The sequence below is a fragment of the Carassius carassius genome, chromosome 2, assembly GCF_963082965.1.
Source record: "Carassius carassius chromosome 2, fCarCar2.1, whole genome shotgun sequence".
Lineage (NCBI taxonomy): Eukaryota > Metazoa > Chordata > Actinopteri > Cypriniformes > Cyprinidae > Carassius > Carassius carassius.
The window spans coordinates 25,102,251-25,126,622 of NC_081756.1; the positions used below are offsets into that span (position 1 = coordinate 25,102,251).

The 24,372-nt window shown below is 38.8% G+C and overlaps 1 protein-coding gene across 1 annotated transcript in view; it reads left to right on the forward strand.

Annotated features, from left to right (window-relative positions):
* Nucleotides 1-343: 343 nt before the first annotated feature.
* Nucleotides 344-24,372, forward strand: part of LOC132107251 (receptor-type tyrosine-protein phosphatase N2-like) — a 223,739-nt gene continuing 199,710 nt past the window's right edge. Inside the window, exons 1-2 of the mRNA XM_059513490.1 lie at nucleotides 344-605; nucleotides 14,509-14,559. Of these exons, the coding sequence (XP_059369473.1) occupies nucleotides 518-605; nucleotides 14,509-14,559 (139 nt within the window). The 5' untranslated portion in view covers nucleotides 344-517. The remainder of the gene's footprint in view (nucleotides 606-14,508; nucleotides 14,560-24,372) is intronic.

A 24,372-nucleotide genomic window follows, 5' to 3' on the forward strand; every position in this document is an offset into this window, starting at 1 on the left:
ATGTAATATTAATGTTCTCTTCTTTCGAGGGAATGAATGGAGATTGTTTGACACCTTTGACTAATTTATTCCCCACACATGTGGCATGTGATTTATAATCGTAGTGCGTTGATTGTCAAGTACATCACACCATTGTTTCGTTAGGGGGCACAATCTTTGAGCAAAATAACTGCTCTCAAGAGCAACAGAGATAACCCTCTCTCAACCGCTTCTGTCTGATAAGAGAAGTGCGGTCTATCGCTTCAAACTAAATACAACTGACTGCAGATGTCTTAAAAAAACACACCTCGAGAGAAAGCGCATGTAGCTAGTGACGTCAGTAGCTGAGGCGGGGCCCTGACCGTGGTGCTGAACGCGCCTCGCGCCTCTTGAGTTGAGTACAGGACCCGGGGTAGCAGAGCATCACTCATCTCACTATCCTCCATCTCATTCGCCTCTGACCTACTTCCGCTCTAATCACATCACCCCTGAAACGTGAGAGGCGCTATGCCGAATTAACGGGAGCTGTTTGGGCTCGATGGGCAGGATGGCTTCTGTGCGCGCGCTGTTCCTCGCTTTGCTGTATGTCCACGCTCTCGCCGTTGCTTTCGCGGACAGGAAATTCGGTAAGTTAGTTCAACATGACGCCCCTATAAGTGTGATGTTTGTCGCCATTCCCTATAGAAATAAGCTAACTTGTGTTTGTGTACGCCTATGCGTGTTTTCATTGAGTGTAATTAATGAGGTTAATCACAACAGCGGTTTTTTTTTTCATTATTATACATGACTCATAAATGTATCCAACTGGTTGGTTAACAGCACGGTCACATAAAATACTTCACCATTAAGTTAAGAGTTTACAGCCCATTAGTGATTTAATTATGGGTCACATATACCTGAATCAGCATCCTTGCTGCTTCTGGAGCAATTTCCCCATCCACAAATCAGATTTCAGGGACGTAAAGGGCTTGTACACTATCAACTTATCATTTGCTTATTGCACTGAAGAAAAAAGCCCAGCAGCTTGATATTTGGGAAGTAGCCTTATAGGGGTAACTTTGTACATTATTTGGGTTCATGGTACTACTTTAAGGGCACATAATACTATTCCAAACTACCAGTGTGCACCTATTACGGGTACATATGTATTTTTTAGGTTACTGTCCCAGTGATGAGCTGAAAGTACAGATTTTTCACATTTCTGATGCTGTATTTTAGTAGTTGTTAATGATGCTGAAACTCTAATAGGATTGTTGTTCCAGGACAATCAAAATCTGCTGTTCCAGTAACATGGACTGGTCTTGAATAGGAAAAATGGTTAATCTCTATGCTTTAGGACAGTTACCTCGGAGTCTTGTTTCCTTGAGCATGCAGAGTGCATAGGGTCGCCAGACAAATGGGAGATCGTTCTAGTGCTCCTCACTGACAGTGGATTACATAATCGCGTTACGGTTCGTTAAAGCATCTTGGCAGGCTTCATCTTTCAAAGGCACAGGCCAAGAGTGAGAGCCAGCCTCGGCTGGGAAGGACTTGGCTCGAGCTGTAAACAGATACAGCTTTACTTGTTTCATGAACCGGTGCATTCACACATAGATAGTGAGGGAGCTTTGATCATTGAAGAGACGGATGACTGCAAACTTTATTAAAGATTGGAGGCTTCAAAGACTTGGGCTGGTTTGTATGACAGTTCCAACACATGCCATGTGCATCAAATTTTTGTTATAGATCAGAGCCATGGCATAGTGGGCAGTCCATGTGCTCACGGTAATACATGTTTGAATCTGGCTTGCGTCATGTTAAGATCACATTCCCAGTCTATCCCTCTCGCCTGCAGTCTTGTTTTAGACTGACTTACTTTATCATGTGGATGTGTATTAGTTATTTGAGAGCATTTTAAATATTCTGTTAGGGATGATTTATATTACATTCACTACCCTGAGAGTTGAATTCATTGTTTGCAAGCTAAAAGCCAAGTCGCGGTATGTGATTCTGACGTTTTCTTTTTTTTTAATGCACAATGTGTTACTAAATGATTTGCAAACACTCGTCTGGGTTTGGTCAGTGTATTGTTGTTAAGCAAGCTGTGGTTGGAGAACAATGCATCATGTGATTGTGGCTGTCACACTCTGTGGCTGGGATATCAGGTTTGCAAAGGCTGGGATGAGCAAGTTCTGTGAAGCCTTGATGAATAGAGCAATTAAAGGGTTAGTTCAACCAAAAATGAAATTTAGCCCATAAATTACTCACTTTGAAGACACACTACACTATTTATATTTATATACACTACACTTTTTATCCAACACACATACTTAGTGTACACGTAAATCTTTTGCACATAATATACATGTACATACATGGAACACACTATACTACTTATATTTATATTTATATAGACATACACTTATTTATCCAAACACACATACTTAGCGTACAGTTACAATTTTTCCACATAATATACATGTACATACATAAATGCTCTTTTTAATATACCTGCCATACATTGTCAATTTGTATATTGTCAATCCTTACCCACCTATTTGTATTTTTTTGTATTTTTTATACCTTATTGTGTTTTTTGTTCTGTCGCTGTTATGTTGCACTGCGGAGCTCTGTCACGAAAACAAATTCCTCGTATGTGTGAACATACCTGGCAATAAAGCTCATTCTGATTCTGATTCTGATTCTGATTTTATTTTTGGGTTCTGCATTAACATGTCTGGTAACCCCATGAAGTCTGTATATGTTTAATGAATTTGAAGGATATTCATATAATCGTAATGCATGCATAATGCCTTATAAAAACTATCTAAAACCACAAGCATTAAAATTAAATATAATAATAATAAAAAAAGGAAAACTTAAAACCTTAAAAAACTTAAAACATAAACCTAAAAAAGAATATTAAAAAAAGGAATAAAAATGATGAAAGCACATAACAAAATTACTAAAAAAAAGTAAACACTTTAATGTAACTCATAAAGTTGTACTGTGCAGATCTTCTTGTAAAGAAAATTAGTCGAGATTAGCCAATAAGCAACACCAATCAAATATCTGTTTGAGATGACATAACAATAAATAATATATGGTAAATGATAGCCTAAAGATCATTTTCAACATTCATCCTGCATGAGTAACAAGCTTAATCAGCATGGTGCTCTGCTCATTTTTCAGTTAACTGTATGCTTCTCATAATATTTAGAATCAAATTATTACAAAACAAACTATTGACTAAATAGACAAAGGAGGTGTAAATTTGCTAAATTTGCCAATACGTATTACTGCTTTTCCACAAACCTTACAGTTGATGCTTGCTGGATCACTTTAATTTAAAAGTCAGTCATATAAATGTTATTTTTGATTTCATTTTTAACCACCCATAAACCACTTAAAGGGATAATTCACATAATACAATTGAAAGTTCTGTCATCATCTACTCACCTTCATGTCCTTCCAAACCTGTATGACTTTCTTGTGTGGAATGCAAAAGATGTTTGTTTTAAAAATTTTCTTTTTTTTTTCACACAATGAAAGCCAGAGAGGTTCAGTGTCATTCTGAACCCCACTGAATTTCATTATGGGGACAAAACCAGTTAAAAAATAGTGTTCCAAAGAAAAAAGAAAGTAATACAATTTGGAAACAGCATGAGTGCAAGTAAATGAACAATCCCATTAGGTATGTCTATTTTTGTTGGCTGTTTCTCAATGAAAGCTCTGAGTGTCACTGCTAATCGTCTCAGTGTGAAATCTGAATGTTTCTGAAGCATTGCCTGAGCTGAATGTGTCTGTCATCCCTGTCCTGTTTTTGCTAGATGAGCTTCGGTATCTGCGTGTGGTCTTGTCATCTGTCTTTGTTCGAGTGTGAGATGGAGAGAAAGTCCTTCTTTCTGCTTATTTGTCCAGACACAAGCTGTTATCTGTTATCCTTTTAGCCCCCCACAGTGTTTGGCATTCTGGCACACACAGGTAACACAGACTGCAATTATAACACACTAAGTAGTATGTGTGTGTGTGTGTGTGTGTGTGTGTCTACTGTTCTTCTCTGATATATCAACTGTGGTATAATTATCCATTTTACTGATTGTATAAATAATCAGGGGTTTTTTAGATATTGCCAAATTACTCAAATCTCATTCATCATGTGATGGCTTCACCTCACCTCCCACCCACTGTTATGTACTGTATGTGCTTTCTGCAAACCAGGCCCCTTTAACTTTAAGGACAGGCCACTGAAAAAAAAACAATATTGGTCGACTACAGACCTTAGTCATGGCTGGGTGATATTACATTTTTGACAGGAAAGAAAACAGTTCTGTGAGAGATAGAAGAACAGTGTGTTCATTGGATTGTATTGCTGTTTAACAGCATGCACTCTTAAAAATAAGGGTACTTCCAACGGTTCTTCAGAGCCATGCAATACAAGAACCATTTTTGGTTCCACAAAGAACCATTCAGTCAAAGGTTCTTTAAAGAACCAACCTTCTTTCAACACAAAGAACCTGTTGTAAAACAGAAAGTTTCTTAAGATGTTAAAGGTTCTTTAGGGAACTATTTAGACAAAAAGGTTCTGCTATGGCTTTGTGAAGCACCTTTATTTTTAACAGTGTACTGTTTGTTCAGCTGATTAAACGTCTTTCAGGAAAAATAAATATATATTATATAATAATTATATAATAACATTCAAGACATCAAATTGACATTAAACAATCACATAAATCATTGATGTCAATGTGATATCCAAATGATATCAGTTTGACATCTAAACCATGACATTTATTTGATGTAAACTGAATGTCATTTAACACATTGGCCTGCATTCACATTAAACCAATTTCAGTATTAACTTCATAAATTGCTGTTCAAAATGACCATAAAATGATGTTATACAGCATCTTGACTTCCATCACGCTTGCTTTAACAAAACGATGTGCAACAATCTGAGTAAGCATTATGTAAATTCTCGAATTATTTCCCTAATAACCTAGATGTGGACGTGTTTTTCACAATCCTTTCTTAACAGATCTTGTATTCCCCATTGACCTACATACTACAGCAAGCAATGCAGTAGCTGTAAGCTCCAACCTCTTAATTTTGATTACCGATACAAAACAATCGACTGAGCTTACCTTTTGTTGACCCCGGCATATTCCTTCAAATAGAATAACTGGCAAGATATTGTAATTGATTCAATTCTTTCCTACTTCTCTCACTTACACACACAACAATCACAACAAAGCAGTTCTGATACTCTCTCACCTCTTTCTGACAGTTGATATTCGGGCAGAGCGAGTGGTCTCACGTGTCCTTAATCATCAACACTAATGTCTGAGCATGTGATGTCATGTAGGTGCGTGTGTCCACAAGCCTTTAGTTCCCTTAAAAGAAATAGCTCTCTTTACTCCAAAATAATTATGTTCTCTGTTGTCTTCTATCCTTCATTTTCTTTCCTCTCTCTCTCATGTGTATATGTCTAAATCATTCAGCAGGACAGAGGAAAAGGTCACACTGTCTATTCCTGACTTCCATAGTCCCATAGTCCCACCAAGTCTCTCACATCTTTAATTCATACTGATAGGTTGATTCCTGGAGCTCCCTAGTGTGTAATTGCTTTCAGCTGGACCCACCTGACAGGGTCTTTCCTTTCCTGACATGTGGTTCAACCAACATTTATAAATGTTGAAAAAAATGTCAAATATAATCTTATAATTCCAAGGTGACAAAATGTGTTTATACGACTTCTTGAGAAATCCATGGCTATAAAAAAAGCTAAGCGAATATTTAAAGAACCTTGTTTTGACTGGTGTGGGAAGAAATGCATAAATAATGTACTATTTAAAGATACTGTACCTTTATTTAAAGATAAACAGGGTATCTCTAAAGATTTAAAAACAACTATTTCAAGTTTCTAAGTAAGTACAAAAGTTCAAAACTGTTTGCTTTTGTGTGTACTTCAGTATCGAAAAGTAGAAATACTGATTTATTAGGACTATTGTTCTTTGCAGTTTTGTATAATTCGTTCTTACTGTAAGTAATACTGCTGTCTGAGAGCTCTGTTATTTTCTGATTGCTTTGTGACAAATAAATATGCAAGATTTGCAAATATGTATAAGAATTGTCACTCAGGATTTTTCATTCTGGTAGTGTGTGTTATAATTTGTCACAGCTAGTGTTTGCGTTTTTAATATTCTGCTGCAGCTGTCATCAGTGATGGATCCTGGTTCAGGGTGGTAATACTTTCTCCCACACACTGCTTGCACACCTTACATGTGCTGTGGCCATTTTAAAAAACAAAACAAGAAACAAAACTTTGCTGTTCTCTGAGGAAGAAAATGGAATGCATAAGTCTCTGCAAGAACTCCTGTCACCGTTCCTTCAGTAACCCATAATAAACCATAAAGGCATTGAAGCATAATATTCATCTATAGGATATGAAGTAGGATATTTGTGGCACCTTCAGGTTTCTGAGAAACCCCCAATGATGTTGAGTACTTGATTATTGTCCACTATCACCTTTTATTCTTTCAAGTCAAGATTGTTGGAAAAGTTAAATTTTCCTTCTGATGTTGATAACAGCAGTTTCAGTGGGTAAACCATACACTGTAAAAAAAAAAAAAAAATTATTATGACTTTAGCAGTAAAACACTGTACAAATGCTACAGTGAAAACTGGTTAACAATGAGATACTATATAAGGCAAACAATTGTTACAGATCTAACGTTAAATTTAAGGTAATTACAATTACATTTAATTGTCAACAATTCATTGTATTATTTACAGTGAAAAACTTGAACTGGCATTCCCAGAATACCCTGCATGACACTTTACATTTTGAAATAACTGTTTCTTCTTAGTTTTTTTCTTATCAGTTGTGTAATTTTTTTTTTAATCTTACATTGAATGTTGTTAAATTAATGTTTATTGCATTATAAACATTATTGTTTAATAACGTGTTTTACAATTATGGTTTTTAGTATTTGTGTGAATGACATTGTGCACCTTATATATCAGCATTTACATCCTCAGTTTGTGGAAAAGCTGCTTGTGATGAACTTTGAGTCATCATGTGATGTTCACCACCTGTTTTTGGTGGTTGTCAGTGTATTACAGTGGTACAAAACAGATATTAGTACTTCAATAGGTTGGTATATTAACATTATATCCGTTCATGTAATACGGTTTAAAATGTAGATTTAAATGATAAATATATATTAAATATATATATTATTTTTTTACAGTGTAGTTTTAATAAAATTTATTAGATTCTGTCCTCTCTTTACACTGAGAGAGAGAGGGCCAGACTGAACAAAATGTATGGGGGTATGAGAAGATTATGAGAAGAAGTATATGTGAGCAGTAACATTTTTAATGAGACTCTTCCTTTGAAGATGTGCTATTAATTTACTCTCGGGTCATGACCTTGTCTGTGTGCAGAGTATGCAGCTGAAAACAACACTGCTTCTTTTCCATTCCACTCTCATTTCCGCCTTCGCTCTCTCTCTTCTGCAAATTCCTCTTGCTTTTCCTATCTTCTCTTTGTTTGCCTCTTTGTAAATTACCTACCATAAATATATAAAAACTTAATTTATGATTAGTAATATGCATTGCTAAGAATTCATTTGTACAATTTCAAAGGCGATTTTCCTCAGTATTTTGATTTGATTTGATTTTTTTTAAATTGACATTTAAGACTGGTTTTGTGGTCCAGGGTCACATTTGTTGATATTTCATAAAGTGAGTAATACAATCATTTTTATTTTATTTACAACAGGTACATATGTTCATAACGCTTCATAAATATAGCAGCCTACACAATGTTCTACATTTACAATATAGCTAATTAAGCTAATTAAGGCTATTGGTTATTAAATGTCATAAATACACCTATAGTGCCACAGATATCCTGGGAATAACAAACTGTGTAATTATATGTAGAACCAGTTAGTTCGATTTACATCTTTATTAAAATTGTCTAAAATAATGGCAGGCCAAAAATGAATAAACAAGTCACATAAGTGAATAGAGTCCCCTACTCTCCATGGATCAAAGTGAATACAAAAAAAAAATTCAGAATCCAGGTCACCTGCCACTGGTTATTTTTAACCTTACCAAAATCCATTTTCACATCACATGTAGGTAAGACGGTAAAATTAGTGTGGAGTGCTAGCATTTTTAGCACCAGGTTCATACATATAAACTGCTATTTAGCATAAAAGGAATTGGATATCCACAAAAGGCAGGAATTTAAGTGTTTATATATCTCCCCAGCTGAATAAAACTCTTAATTCGTGCCATAATCGCTCAGTATGGAGTTCTGCAGGTTTGCTTTAATCACCATGGAATGGGGCTTCACACGCACTGCTGATGTTGTTCATCCTCACAGACTGAACCTCTGGGCAAATAAGGCACTGTGTGAGTGGTGGGAGGGTTAAAATTGATTCTTCATAAAGATGTCAGCCTGTAGGCTTCAGTCAAAGCGTCTTGCTGTGGGAGGGGTGAAGAGTCAGATGTGCTCAGCACCTGTGGCTCGGAAGAAGAAGAACATTTTCATCAGACATGAGCACAAAATGTCATTTGTACTAGATTGTTGCTTGCTAAGAAAACGAAAGAATTAAATGTTTGTTTAATTTTTTTTTCTTTCTGTGTAACACTATACTCAACTGGCATCTCCATTGAAATGTGTTTTATGAATGCTGTAAATCGAATGCAACAGTTATGTCTGAAATCACGCTGTTGTAAGTCTACTTTTTAATGATAACTTGTTATCGTTTAAGGACTGTGCACTATGCTCGATGGCATATAAAGTAACTGAGTATGGGTTTTGAATTATTCTTAAAATAGCTATTTAACAGAGTGCATTTTGGTAAAAATCACATTAAACATGATTCTGCAAAGAAAAAAAAAACCTTTAATCAACATCTTTTATTCAATAGTTTTATATTTATCCATCATTTTTATTTTGTTATGCTTCATGGGATTATAGCTCTTTCCCTTATTAAAGCTGTTCCATAAGTTTTTATAAACTTTTTTGCTTCAAATAAAAGTTTGTTAATCACCTTATAAATATTGTGCTACGCCAATTGATTTGTAATGTTCTGGACATTTTTTTTCCTTAGCAGAAGCTTTAATTATAATAACGTAATCTTCATGTCGGAGTTAATATTCTAATAATGTCCACAAAACAATTATCCCTTACATACTGTCATCTCATTATACAATATTGTCGCCGACAATGACTAACAATCTCAAAACAAGAGTGTTGGTAATCTATCGCTGAAGTGTTCCTCTGTAGTGAGCTGCATGTGCCATGGAATCTTCTTGTCTCCCGTACAGTGAAAAAATAGACTTAAGATATTACTCTTTAATTACGTTTCCTTTTAATCAACCTCAGGAGCCAGCCAGGGTGTGCAGACACTCTTTGGAGATAACAAATGGGTTTGTCGATCTGATTTAGGAGCTAGTAGCAGGCAGAACACGTTTATCCAGACAGACGTCGGCGTGAGGAGCGGAGGTAATTAATGTGTAATGCTGATGAGAATTCTGACAAGTTCTAATAAAAGAGGCTGAGTGGTTTGATAAGACTTGAGTGCCCAGGAGTAATTACAGAGCTTTAAACAGTGTGTAGAGCAGAGTTTAGTGTGGGACTGTCTTCATGTTTAACAGAGACAGAATCTTCACCATTGACAGGCCATTTATTACAGCCAGCTTTCTGATTCAGCATGCCAGTATCAGCACTCCACTTCATGGCATATCTTTTAGCAAGATTTTTCTGAGTAGATATCAGGTGTTTTGCAGATTTTATTTTCCTCTAGATTGTTGATTCCTTTTGGCTCCTTTATGGATTGACAGTTGTGAGGGCATACAGACAGGGACAGAGAAAGACAGATAATAAAGCAAATGTGTGAGTTATAAAGTGATTTCAGAGGCTTGAGAAATGAGAGAAAAATGAAACATTTTTCTACTGTGAACGATATTATAAATGTATGTGGTAATGAAAAGGGAAAGGCAAAATGCAAGCTCTGATTCTTGCTCTATGTCTCTTCCTTTCGGGGACATTTGTCTTTCCCTTATGCTTCTAAAGAGTCCCTTGGCCATGCACACACACACACACACACACACACACACACACACACACACACACACACACACACACACATGTTGGCACGTGTACAAAGCTCTGTAATCTTTCCTCTTGTCACCTAAGAGCTCCCATTCAGTCCTGTCTCCATGGAGACAGCAAACTGTTTTGTGTCACAGTTTGTGTTCTGGTCGGTTCAGCCTCAGCAGTCTGTGTGTTTGCATCTTATCCTTCCTCATCTCTCTAGAGCTGATGTCCACCTAATTACATGAACTTTTGTCATGTAATTTTGTCTTTATGTATTGACCATATCCGTGGTCAGCAGGGAGACCTGTCTCTTCCTATGTATTCCTATGTACTCCAGAAATGATTCAGAGGAAGATGGCGCTCAGTGATAAGTGTCTAGGTCAGTGGAATCACACTGAACCATGAAAGGCTGCGAATCACATGAATTCAGTAGATCACATGCTGCAGCATCACACCTCTCTACCTCTTTTGTCATTTATCCGCTGTGGCCGAGCTCTCACCCAAGCGCGCCGCTGTTGCAGTTCCAAGAGTTGTGACTGCCTCAGTGTCTTCTGCAATGTGCAAGCCTGCACGAGTGCCCGCTTGCCTGCACACAAAAGCCGTTATCACGGCTACCCAGATGTTTCACGAAAAGAGTGTTTTTTCTGGTGTTCCGGCAACGGCCGATGGTGCTATAAATGTAGTGACGATGCCCACTCCTCAGTGCCCATCTCCACATGTAAGCACAGCCCTGCACACAGGGCCTGCGCCCATAAATGCGACTCAAGTCGATCGCGCACACTGCATAGTAAGCGTGCCCACCCCTCAGTGCCCACAATTACTATGTCACACGCGTCATGTGGTTTCTGTAAAAACGAAACCCGTGCACGCTCGTCTGGCCGCGGCCGATGGTGCTATAAATGCAGTGACGATGCCCGTCTCCTCAGTGCCCATCTCCACATGTAAGCACAGCCCTGCACACAGGGCTCGCGCACATAAGATCGACACAGATCGGTCGAGCGCGCCGCATAGTAAACATGCCCACTTCCCAGTGCCCACATACACTATGTCACATACGGCGCGTGGCTTCTGTAAAAACGGGACCCGTGCACGTATGCTCTGCACAGGCAGACAGCGAGTTGAAAGTGGTAAATGTGCACACATGCAGCCCACAGTTACTCGCAGACATGTCAAGTCCCATGGGACCTGCTCAGCCTTCCCACAGTCGGTTAAGCGCCGGGACGGGGTCGAGGAGGAGCGATCTGCCCGCTGTGATCAGCGCCCTCCCCGCCTCAAATGCGCAGCACACCCGAGCGCCGCCGTTGCCCAGTCAACAGAGCGCGCTTCGCATCCAGCCCTTAGCCATTCATGCAGATGCATGGTCAGCGCTTCCAGGGGTTTCGGATTGGGTGCTAGGCATTATAAAGAGAGGCTACTCGCTACAGTTTTTTCGACGCCCTCCGCGCTTTTCAGCGCACGTCGAAACTACGGTCAAAACAGAAGTAGCACACATACTTCGGGCCGAAATATCAAAACTGCTGAGCAAAGGGGCTGTAGAGCCTGTGTCTCAAGCTCAAAGCGAGGGGGGGCTGTACAGCAGATACTTTCTGGTGCCCAAGAGAGACGGGGTCTCAGGCCCATACTGGATCTAAGACAGCTAAACAAGGCATTGATGAAACGCATTTTCAAAATGCTTATGACCAGGAAGCTCCTCGCGCAGATTCGCAGAGGGGACTGGTTCATGTCAATAGATCTGAAGGACGCGTATTTTCAAATACAGATAGCGTCAAACCACAGGCGATATTTGAGATTCGCCTTCGAGGGCCAGGCATACCAGTTTACAGTCCTGCCGTTCGGCTTGTCCGTGGCTCCTCGTACGTTTACGAGGTGCATGGATGCAGCGCTCGCTCCTCTCAGACTCAGAGGCATGCGAGTGCTGAATTATTTGGACGACTGGCTGGTTCTGGCCCAATCACGAGCGGAGCTCGTGGACCACAGGGCCGTTTTACTCGATCACCTCGAGAAGCTCGGTCTCAGTGTCAATTGGGCGAAGAGTTCGCTGAACCCCAGTCAGACGATTCTGTTTCTGGGTATAGTTCTGAAGTCGTGTTCCAAACAGCGCTCGGTCAGTCAATAGGAAGGAATGATTTGGTCATCCGGTTCCTCAGAGGAGCTAGGAGGCTGAATCCTCCCAGACCTCCGTCAGTCCCTATGTGGGACCTCGCGGCGGTTTTGGAGGCCATGAAGAGTCCCCCTTTTGAGCCTATCCAATCGGTTAGCCTTCAGCATCTGTCGTTCAAAACAGTATTCTTGTTGGCTCTCGCTTCGGTGAAGCATGTGGGTGATTTGCACACACTCTCGGTGAGCCAGTCGTGCTTGGAGTTTGGGCCTAATGACTCAAGGGTCATACTCAAACCTAGGCACGGTTATGTGCCGAAATCCCTCAACACGCCGTTTCGGGCTCAGGTTATTGCCCTGTCTGCCCTGCCGGTGTCAGGAGAGGATAGAGACTCGAGTCTTCTTTGCCCTGTCAGGGTTTTAAGAGCTTATGTGTCTCGCTCTGCTGCCTTTCGGCAGACGGAGCAGCTGTTTGTCTCGTTCGGTGGACGTTCCAAGGGAATGGCTGTTAACGCCATAGCGTTAGCTTACGCTTCCAGGGGCCTTCAGTGCCCGTTGGGCGTCAGAGCACACTCCACAAGAGGCGTCGCCTCGTCGTGGGCGTGGTCTACTGGGATCTCCTTGCAGGATATATGTATGGCGGCAGGTTGGGCCTCGCCGTCTACATTTATCAGGTTCTATAACCTGGAGGTTCCCGCCTTGCAAGCAAGGCTGCTGTTGGTATAGTCGAATTAGGGCCCTGAGGGGAATTCTGAGTTCACGAGCGCTATGCGCTGCCGACTGTTATATGGGCAGTATTGCGTAAGACCCGCATTGCCACATTGGTCAGGCCTTGCCTCGGCTGTGTGATGTCATATTGCCGCATCTACGGATGCTGCTAGATATGGGACGGAGGGCTTTCCCCCTTTCTGTCCTGGACTCTCTGTGAGTCCCTCAGGTGACTGTGCACTGTAAATCCTGGGCATTGCTTCAATGTGTGATCCCTGCCCGCACGGCGTTTTACATTGGGTTCCTGTAGCTTCTTAGCCAAGACGCAGTACGAGAGAGCTCTCGTAAGAGAACGTACTCGGTTACTAAACGTAACCTCGGTTCTCTCTAGAAGAGCGAACGAGTACTGCGTTCTCTGCCGTGCGTAGGATTCACTCTGGTTCGCTTCGGCGATTAAATAAATCAGGTGAGTCAGCCTTTTCGAGCTCCTTTTATAGGTTGGGCCACACCCGTTTCGTCGGGAAGTGGCAAGAAGGGTGCGAAGCGCCCTTATTGGTCTGATGTTGCATCAGCCTGCGCTCGATAGGCTGTGCAGTTGCCGCAGAACAAGCCAATGAGCGAACGAGCCGTCTCGCCTATGGCTGTGTACTGCTGCAAATGCGCTTTGCAAAAATACAAAATTAAGGATAATTTTTTGCTTCAGTATTTCGTGAAAAGAGACTTTTCCCGTAGCGTCTTAGCTAAGACGCAGTACTCGTTCGCTCTTCTAGAGAGAACCGAGGTTACGTTTAGTAACCGAGTACGTTTTGCTCTAATACTCTGTGCCTTCCTGTTCCTCACCTTTGCCTACTGATCTTTATAATTTTTTATCTGAATATGAAAATAAATGACATGTCATTATTATGCAGATAGGAGTGATAATTTGAATGATCAAATTCAACAGCAATAGTGTTGATGTACAGTTCAACAGAAAAGGGAATTTTAAATCTACACTGGGATTTAGGTGGTGGGATTTTTCTGCACTATACATCATTACGACAGTAGGTGGCGACAAGTAACTGTCAACTGAGTCAATGATTTCTTCACTCAATGATTTATTCTCTAATTTAATCATTTACTGACAGTGAATCATTTAGGAATAAAACGAGTGAGCCACTGAGTCATTTACTCAAAGGATTCGTTCAGCAATAGGCCTACCGATTCACTGACTGTTTGTTACCTTGAGGCACAGAAGGCAAAGCAAAATATAGGCTACTTGTGATATTGATCCTAAAATGTAAGTTTCTCAATACTAACTTGTTTACTGAATTGCTGTATATTGGAAAAACAATATCACACTCGCTATAGCTGTTGAATGCTATAAAAGTGATAGCCATCCAGTGTCGAACCAAAGAGTATTTATTATAAATAAGTATATTTCAAATCCTGTTTACTACTCAAATTAGAAATCCCACTAATTAGAAGTCTGTCTTACATGGCTAATTTTCTGCTTCCTCAAGTTGAATTACAGATATTGATCAGAAGAAACTTGATGAGCTGTACAAACCGCTTTAATGAATTCCCTCACCCATATTTTAGTGGCTTTCCATTCCAGTGTTGATTTTTATTTTATATTTCCCCCACAGGTTGTCTGTTTGAAGATGAGGTATGCGAGTCGTATGAAATCTGCATCAATGGTGAGTCGTTAAAAGATTATACATTTTGCGCTATCACCATTTAAAATAAATGCTTCTCATTAAAACTGCAGAAAACTCAGAGATAAAGACTCTTCCAAGCTGGCACTCTACTACCCACAGAGAGCTTTACAGAGTGCATCTGTCTTACTTTTTATGGCTATAAATGATCTTGTGTTTGGATTTATTTTCTGGGGACATGTTTTTATGAGTATGCACAACATATAACTGCTGCAAAAATGTAGGCTAGTTTGGCGTTGGAACTAAAAGATTTGTGAACTGTATGTTGAACTTTTAATTTTAGTGAGAAATTAAATGTCAGGTTAACTTAAAAGTTTATTTATTTATAGTATGTTTTTTGGGAGGGGGGGCAGTTTAATCATTAATTTATTTTGAAATTATGTTTTAAAAATATTGTGTAAAGCAACCAGTAAGTTTCCAGCCTTACCTGTGCTGGTGTAATGTGAATGTATCTTTGGAAAGCAAGAAAAACTTCTTATGAGGAGTGGTTATGGTATTGTAGTGTTGAGGTGGCTGGATTGTCCTGATGATGTAATGAGGTCAGGCAGTAACTGCAGAATGATCATTGATGGACAGCTGACTTTTGTGGGACTACCATCTAACATTTCTCAGAATGCAAAGCAATGACTGTGTGCACTTTAAGAAAGGAAGCAAGGAATTGAATGGGGATTTGTCTAGTAAAATGGCCTGTCAAGTCAAGTTCAGGCTGTAGGTGAAAAGAAACAATCAAGGTTTCTGTCAGCATTTAAATTGTTCTTTAGTTGTCTCTGGTTATACTCTGATCAAGTAACTGGTTTATTGTCAACATAAATGCCTTTACACCTAAACAAGAAGCTTTAATTTGTAATCAACTTTTTTTTATATACTGTCCCAACTTCTTTATGGTAGCTCTTTATTATGTTCTTATAGTATTTATTTGTTTATTTCAGGTGTTGTAATTGTTATCCGCAATTGCAGATGCTAAAAGCTCTAAATTTGATGCTTTGATGTACACTATAGTTGTTGCAATAATAATATTTGAACAGTACCATGATCAAAGTATTGTCTTATTAACTCAATCTCTGTTGTCAGAGAGAAGAGAGTGAGAAAGTGCAGCTGGTATCCGTGTATCCATAATATGGAAAATGTGTATTGAAACAAATATTTCAGTATCGAAACATGAACATTTTTTTTTTGACTACTAGTATGACATATTATATGTAACAGCAGAGTACATTGACCAAAATAGTTAATGATACCTGTAAACTTAGTGGCTTTTTTAAACAAAAGGTAAATGTAAAGCATTTCTTTCATTTCTTCAAAGCTGTGTTTGGAACCATGTGTATAATGATTTTCTCTTGATGTGGAATACATTTAAAGCTCAAACAAGATAAGCACCATTTCAAACCATTCACTTCAATTAAACAAATGCAGTGAAGAGTGGAAACCCAAGTACTTTGGGAGTGCTGTCAAACCTTAGGACTTATGAAGGAAATATCCCAAGGACTGTCAGGGGACTTTTATCTACCCTGAGTTTCTGTCTCCATCCTATGCTTCATGTTATTGAATAATCTGTTTTCTTGAGAATGATTTGGAGTGACAAGATTTATTTTTGATGGATGGGCTGCTTATCCACTCTTTTTAACAGAGACAGAAAATAAATCTTTAGATTGAATGTGCTTGATCATGATGCTGGCTCACCTCAGATCACCTGGAGCAGAATGAAGGCCAGTGGCTACAAACAGGCCCATAATCTGATAATGTGAGAGATTATGGACAGGGTAACGAGTTGCATTTTCAACCCTTTTTTTGTGTTAGCAAAAAACCTTTTCACCTTCATTTGAGACCCCATCGGTCCCTCCACTACCTCTTCAGCACCCTGTGAGGCTGGATTAGTGTGGGTATCACCCAGTTTACTGTCAGGTAATGTTGTGTCACTGCAGAGAATTGTCCTGTCTCAGTTCCTGTTAAATTTCTACACAATAGATGTACCAGTACAACACCTGCTCATGCACCTGCAGACATTCACAGGCTTCTCCATTGACAATGCAGAGCATTCAGGAGACAGGAAGCTAGTGGTGGACCCAGTATTTTGGCATGAGTGAGAACAGCCTGCAGCTGAATAGAAAGAAGAAGAAGAAGAAGAAGAAGAAAAAAAACCCAGAAAGACATGAGTTGGTGGAAAAAAACAGAAGCTCTAGAGGACTGTTAAGACCAGTTATCATTCAGAATGAGGTGAAACAGTCTGGGAATTTAATTAATAATCTAGACAAGACGTTAAACAGTCAGAGTGTTGAAATGTGGACTGATTCAGTGCTTTTTTCCTCCCTATAGTTTGTCAGTGGGCCCTTAAAGGGTTAGTTCACCCAATTTGCAAAATTATGTCATTAATAACTCACCCTCATGTTGTTCCAAACCCGTAAGACCTCCGTTTATTTTTGGAACACATTTTAAGATATTTAAGATTTAGTCCGAGAGCTCTCAGTCCCTCCATTGAAACTGTGTGTATGGTATACTGTCCATGTCCAGAAAGGTAAGAAAAACATCATCAAAGTAGTCCATGTGACATCAGAGGGTCAGTTAGAATATTTTGAAGCATCGAAAAAACATTTTGGCCCAAAAATAGCAAAAACTATGACTTTATTCAGCATTGTCTTCTGTGTCTGTTGTAAGAGAGAGTTCAAAACAAAGCAGTTTGTCATATCCGGTTCGCGAATGAATCATTCGACGTAACCGGATCTTTTTGAACCAGTTCACCAAATCGAACTGAATCGTTTTAAACGTTTCGCGTCTCCAATAAGCATTAAGGCCATCCTTAAAAATATTTTGGTTTGCAGTAACAGTAATTTAAAAAAAAAAAGGGTCGGTAGGTCGGTCTATATTTTTGTCAGGGTTCCCACGCGTCCTGGAAAACCTGGAAATCCTGGAATATCAATTTTCCAGTCCTGGAAAACACATGGAAAATGACAGAAAACATAGATTGTCCTGGAAAAAATCTTGTTGTCCTGGAAATTTTTTTTTTTTTTTTAATTTTCTTGATCATTAAAGAATTGGCCGACAACTGGTTGAAACAATTAACGTAACAGAAAGCGCTCTGTTCAGGGATGCTGAGTTTTGACACGTGAGCTCACGCTGTTTAAGCTCCCTGTAACGTATGACGCTGACTCGTGTTGGCGGTTTTCAGGTGCTAGAAATTAAGTGTTGCAGCAAATGTTCACTGGTATGCAGGTAATATTTAATTACATTTTAATATTATTGTAAAGTAATTATTTTAATACGCATGTGCAAGGGGTCTGCACGGCGAATTACAGCATGAGTGACGGCATTTGCCTGAGAAAAGGTTATCGATTTGTTAAGTCTATTTTATTTAGAATCGTTGGAACGTCTTGCATCCCATGACAAATCAGACCCAAACTTCCCAAACCTGTTTTATGAACGATATAGGAAGTGAAAATGAAATGCTGACGCGATGCACAGCGATAATTGCATGTTCATAGTGCAGCATAGACTTGTGAACATGAGGCGGAGGCTGGTAGTATATAATAGTACTTATATAAACGTATATATAAAGGCACGTTTGCTATTGTACTATTGTCTGTTTGCTCTGTTTCACCAACCTAGTAGTTCCAAACAGACGTTTCTCTTAGCAACAAACAGTACTGTGACGTTTTTTTGCCGACTGAATCTGCGTTTTTGATTCATATCTTCGTTTTTGAATGAATTTGAGAAACGATTAATGACCCATTCATGAAGACCGTCTTTTCTTCATTCCTAAATAAGCGTTTTGAATGAATCCTTTGATAGAGTCACTCCAATGATGACTCATTAAGACTGTTATTTTCTGCCATCTGCTGGTGGTAATAGTTTAATTTTTAAAGCATCTTACCTTTCCTCTTTCTATTATAAATTGTATTTATTTTAAAACATTAAATATGTTGCGTTATTTATACTATTGTGATATACTGTTCGTTGATATTTTATTAAAACACTAGATTATTACTAGTGTTTTTTTAATTAAATAAGGAACATTAACACAAGGAACATCCTGTAAAAATTTAGCTGTTCAAAAAAGAATGTGTCTCCTTCCTTTCAATGACTTGCAAGAAAATAATGGAGAGAAGTCTCCTAATGTACCCAGCTGTGTGGCACTTGAGCCCCCTTGACCCTGTGATCATGGTTGCAAGCAGAGATAATTCAAGAGAAATGTTTCAAAAACTCTTACATGTTTTGCTCAATGCTGGTTGGTACACTGCACCTCAGTGTGATGAGGTTCTTGCACAGTACAAAATGTTTTTAATACACGTCTACACACACCATAAAGCAGAATTCCAAAATTTTGCTTACACTTCCAGGCTGGACAAGTTTCGAAACCAAGCATTGAAACCATGCAGAAAGAGGCAGATGAAATGGCCGTCAGGGCAGAGAGAAAGCATGACTTCACATTACTGACAAAATCAAATGCCTATCGAAAAAGTGTCGCAGACAAAAGTGAGGAGTTAACAGCTCTAAAACAAAGCTTGGAAAAGTTGCAAGAGAGTTTGAGCCAACGCAAACAGTAAAGAAAATTCACCAGGTTACTGTGGAGCTTAATGCAGTAAATATTTTGGACAGACATTTATTTGTTGTTTAGTCTGTTTGGGACAGATTCTTTTTGCAAATTATTTTTTTTGGAGACTGCAGTTGGGGGAAGAGGGAAGGGGAAGCTTATAATGCAGTCGTTATAATGTGTTCATTAAAATAAAGTGTAGAGTTTACCTTCAGAAGCTCTGTGTGTGTGTGTGTGTGTGTGTGTGTGTGTGTGTGTGTGTGTGTGTGTGTGTGTGTGGTCCCCACAAGGATAGTATAACCTGAGATCATCTACATTGTGGGGACCAGACAGCAGTCCCCATGGGGGAAATGGATCAATAAACATACTAAATGTTTTTTTGAAAATGTAAAAATGTCAAAAGTTTTCTGTGATAGTGTAGCGGGATAGAATATACAGTTTGTACAGTATAAAAACCATTATGTCTAAGGAGATTCTCTAGCAGGATAGTGAACCAGACGTTTGTGTGTGTATTTGGTGCATTTCTGATTTTATAGTTGGGTTATAGCCATAAATTGTATGCTTTTTTTAAGAGAGGAGAGAGGAATATATTACTTTAGGCTGTGAATATGTGATCCTTATATTTTATTACCATCATCATGAAATTTTAAATGTCCTGGAAAAGTCCTGGAAATAGATCTCTGAAAAAGAGTGGGAACCCTGTTTTTTTTTCAAGTTTCAATGTAAAAAAAAAAGTACATTTTTGTGATGGTGATGACGTCGGTATGAATTTAAACAAATTTAAACAAATCGTGACGTCACTGACTGGGTCTTCAACCCGTGCCTTCGGGCGCATCATTGCAAACCTCATTTTGATACAGGCTATATAGAGCACAAACAAATTTAAATCTTTGTCAAAAACATGTTTATTGCATGAATTTCAGGTGAGAAAAAAATGAGGTAGCCTACTGTTTTACTTGCATCCACCGCTACGTATCAATGCAACCTACAAATGAGAGAACGTTTACTTTGCTTTCTTGGGTTGTCACTTTTGTGAAAAAAAACCTGTTTGATTTGAGTGACGAGTGTTCATTGAATTGATTGTAAAATCGATTTTGCATGTCTAAAGTTTTAAACGGCAAATAACACCAAATAAAGGTAAATCCACGGACAACAGGCAGGAGGAATGTAAAGATTCAATATATTGGTAAATACCAATATTTCTGATGATTTATTTCGTGAAGTTACGTGCAAAATGACAAACAGGAGTGCAACATTTTCGAAAAACAAAAGCAGAGTGGACTGCCATAATGCAAAACATTTACTGCAGGCTTCAACATTGCTGTGTTTACGATTAAATTTCAACAACAACAACAAAAAAATCGCATAGGCGATTTTCTTAGGCTATCAAAAAAAATATTTTTTCAATATTCATCGAATTTAAAATAAAAATCCACATTCGAATGCGCATATGAATTTTAGGTGTGCATTAAGGAAGCTGCCTTATGAGCCCCGGTACGTGTTCCATTCCATCTCGCCGCACGCACAGCTGTGTCTACACAACTTTCAAAGGCGGACGAGCTCGACACGCAGTATCTGCTTTCTCATCTTTCACCTCGTGTACGTGCACGAGATGTGATGACAATATATGTGTCATTGCATTATAAGGTTATGTTAGCCTATGAAGCCACTTAAAAAAAAAAAAAAATCAATGTGGAGAAGATCTTGTTTACATCAAAACTGAAACCAAGCCGTTCACACAGAACGGATATTTCGTGCATCTCATGTTTTTAAATCAAAAAATGTATCCTGTGTGACTGGTTTTCCGCCCTTTTTATTTATTTAACAATGCATGCATACATGATGCTGTTTTGTTTATAGTTCTTTAAGCAACTTAATTAATAATAATTGGTTCATAAATATTATTTTAAATATTATGTTTTTTTCACAGTCATGTATTCTAATGCTTTGAATAAACATGCAGTAATATTTTGCTCGATGCGCTATCTTGAGCCTCAGAAGAGAAGCAAAAAGCTTTTCTTCACCCTAACTGAAATTATGCATTTAAAATTTGAATACAACCCCGAAACTGTATGAGACTGAATACCGGCTGAATTCACATTTCTGTTGTAAAAAGAGAAACATTGTGCAGAAGTAAAAGTTAAAGCGGTGTCGAGCTGTTTTAATGAATTTTTTTAGATGTATTATGGTGCCCGAACCCATATGACTTTGAACAGTGACCGCGAACATTTAGTTTACTGCAGCCGCAGCCATCATTACCAAGCGCGAACCGTTGACTCTGACAGTGAGTGAGAGAATGAGACGAAGCGAACGCACAGGCCACAGTGTGACATCCGTGTAAACACAGATGACGTCAAGGGTTTTTTTTTTAATTAAAGAAGATAGCCTTCATTTGTATGTAGGCCAAGGCAATTTATATATTTACAATACTTACTTAAATATAATTAATAGTATTTTATTGCGTTTGTATTAGTTGTTTGAAGAGTAAAAAAAATAATTGGTCGGTCTTAACGCAAATTGACAATCGGCAAGTCGGTCGGACTAAAAGCAAAAAAAAATAAAAAATTGAGTCGGTGCTAAATTGACAGGGTCGGTCGGGTTACGGCAAACAAGAATATTTTTAAGGATGGCCTAATCCACAAATGACTTAAGCTGTTAATTTTTTTAATGTGGCTGACACTTCCTCTGAGTTCAAACAAACCAATATCCTGGAGTAATTCATTTACTCAAACAGTACACTGACTGAACTGCTGTGAAGAGAGCGTTGAACACTGAGCCGAGCCAGATAATGACTCGTTCACGAGTCAAGAACCGGTTGTATCGGTTTTCGGATCACCAGTAGTTCTTTGTGACAGTTCAATTCAATAAACTGATTGAAGAAAACGGTTCACCGGTTCTTTTGCGCTCGACGTAATGGCGTCATTGGTGATGATTGCAAGCCTTCGGTTTACCCGCGCTCATAACATTAGCACAGAATCAGTTCAGAATCAATCACCAAAAGAATCAGTTTGGTTCAGACGCTCTGTGTGTCGGTCTGCTTCACGCTGAATCACACATGTGCAGTATCATCAGCTCCTCGGTTCTCGAATCGGACACGTCTGACAGAACCGGTTCTTGATTCATGAACGAATCATTATCTGGCTCGGCTCATGGTTCATCTTCAGTTCTCTCTTCACAGCAGTTCAGTCAGTCTGTTTGAGTAAATTAATTACTCCAGGATATTGGTTTGTTTGAACTCAGAGGAAGTGTCAGCCACATTAAAAAAAGTTAACAGCTTAAGTCATTTGTGTCATTTTAAAATATCTTAAACTGTGTTCCAAAAATAAACGGAGGTCTCACGGGTTTGGAACAACCAGTGGCGGATTTAGCAAATTGGGGGCCCAAGGCGAAGGTATGTATGGGGCCCCCCCATCCGATTTTTAAAAAAGAGCGAAAAAAAAAAAAAGACTGAAATGGCATTGAACTAAATTTTACCGTAAAAAAACATTGTGGCTATTTATTGATGATGGCATAATCGTCATGTAGTGGCCTGATTCACTGAGCTCATAAAGAGTCTTATCTTTCATTGTATGGGGAATGTTTAATACTAATTAATATTTCATGTTTTTGAGTATTATAGCTCTGTGACCCTACCGCATGCAAGCTAGCAGTGACAAACAGGTAATCTGAAGAACTTTAAAAACACACGATGTACAAAAAAGGATTAAAACTTCTAACGTTATATGAGTTAGCCTAGATCAACACAGACATCAAGAATCGGCGTATGAATCTCAACAACGGTGACAATCAACAAAATAATCAGATAAAACTCTGAACATCACAAAACAAGTTACTAAAAAGTTGCAACAAAAACAACAGCAAAAATAAAAGCAGATAATAATAATAAAAGAAAATACTAAGGCAATTCAGCATAATTTATTCATGCTGCAATGCATGTTGGGAGATATTGATTGAGTTTTGATTGATGGCTCCCATCATGCACTGCACTTATATCCCCGTTGTTGAGATTCATATGCTGAATCTTGATGTCTGTGTATGTCTGAAAAATACAGTAGTTCAAACCTTTATTGTGCAAATTTTTTTTACAGATTCTTCAGATTATCACAACACGGATGGATCACATGCTGTAGAATCATAAGTCTACTACAATTAACTTAGTTTAAAAAAAAAAGGTAAATTTCACAGGGTTATTTTAAATTGTGTTGTTGTTGTTGTTTTTTTGCCAGTAAATTTAAGTCCCGTAAAACATAAAAGGTTGCCACCATTTTTTTTTCATGGTAAAATACATCAGCCACATCTGCCGTTTTTTTTTTTTTTTACCGTAAATTTCACCGTTTTTACACTAACAGTAGAACTAGGCTAGGCGGTTGACTCACCAAATCCCCGTCATCGGTGTCAAAATGGCCATCACTGGACAACTCTTCCACCTCATCTGTGTCAACCTCGATAACTCTGTCGGTGACGGCGGGCAGCAACAACGTGATGTCCTCATTGTCTTGGTCAGCGTTATCCTCCTCCTCACCTAGCGCCACTTCACAGCTAACGTTAGCTGCTGCTGCTGCTGCTGTAATGTTAGCGCTTTGGATGTTGTTGTTCCAGTCTGTATTAGCAGCCGTAAAAAAGTGTGTCAACTTTGGCAGCGTTGCCAAATATTTATTGGCGTCTTTTCGCTTTTTTCTTTTAATTGACCCGCTTTCGTAACTTCTTTTCATTTTCCCGTTTTGATTTGCCTTGCGTCGTCTCTGTGTATTTCTCAGTCCTCCTGTCACTGACTGTGTGTTTATCTTTCGCGCCGCGCAGCGTTATGGACTAGTCCATTTCATTGTGAAAACAGGGGGTGTATGTGTAGGGACAGATAACCATGAACTGGACATTTTAACCACTACTTCAACGTTTCAACGTATTTCTTAAGAATATTAATAAAGTGTACCTTGCTTTTGAAGCATTCATGATGATAAGGGGCCTTTTCTTTTTTTTTTTTTTTTGAGGTTTGTTGGGGGCCCCCCTTCTACGACCGCTGGTAGGGGGCCCCAAGCAGCCGCCTACCTATGCCTCTATGTTAAGACCGCCACTGGGAACAACATGAGGGTGAGTTATTAATGACATAATTTTGCAAATTGGGCGAACTAACCCTTTAAATGGTTAGTTCACCCAGAAATTAAAATTGTCATCCTCATGTTGTTGAAAGCAGTAAAGGATGAGTTTACCATATTTAAAGGTCAATTTACCATATTTAATGTGCTCTGTATAATGTATATGCAATGATCTGT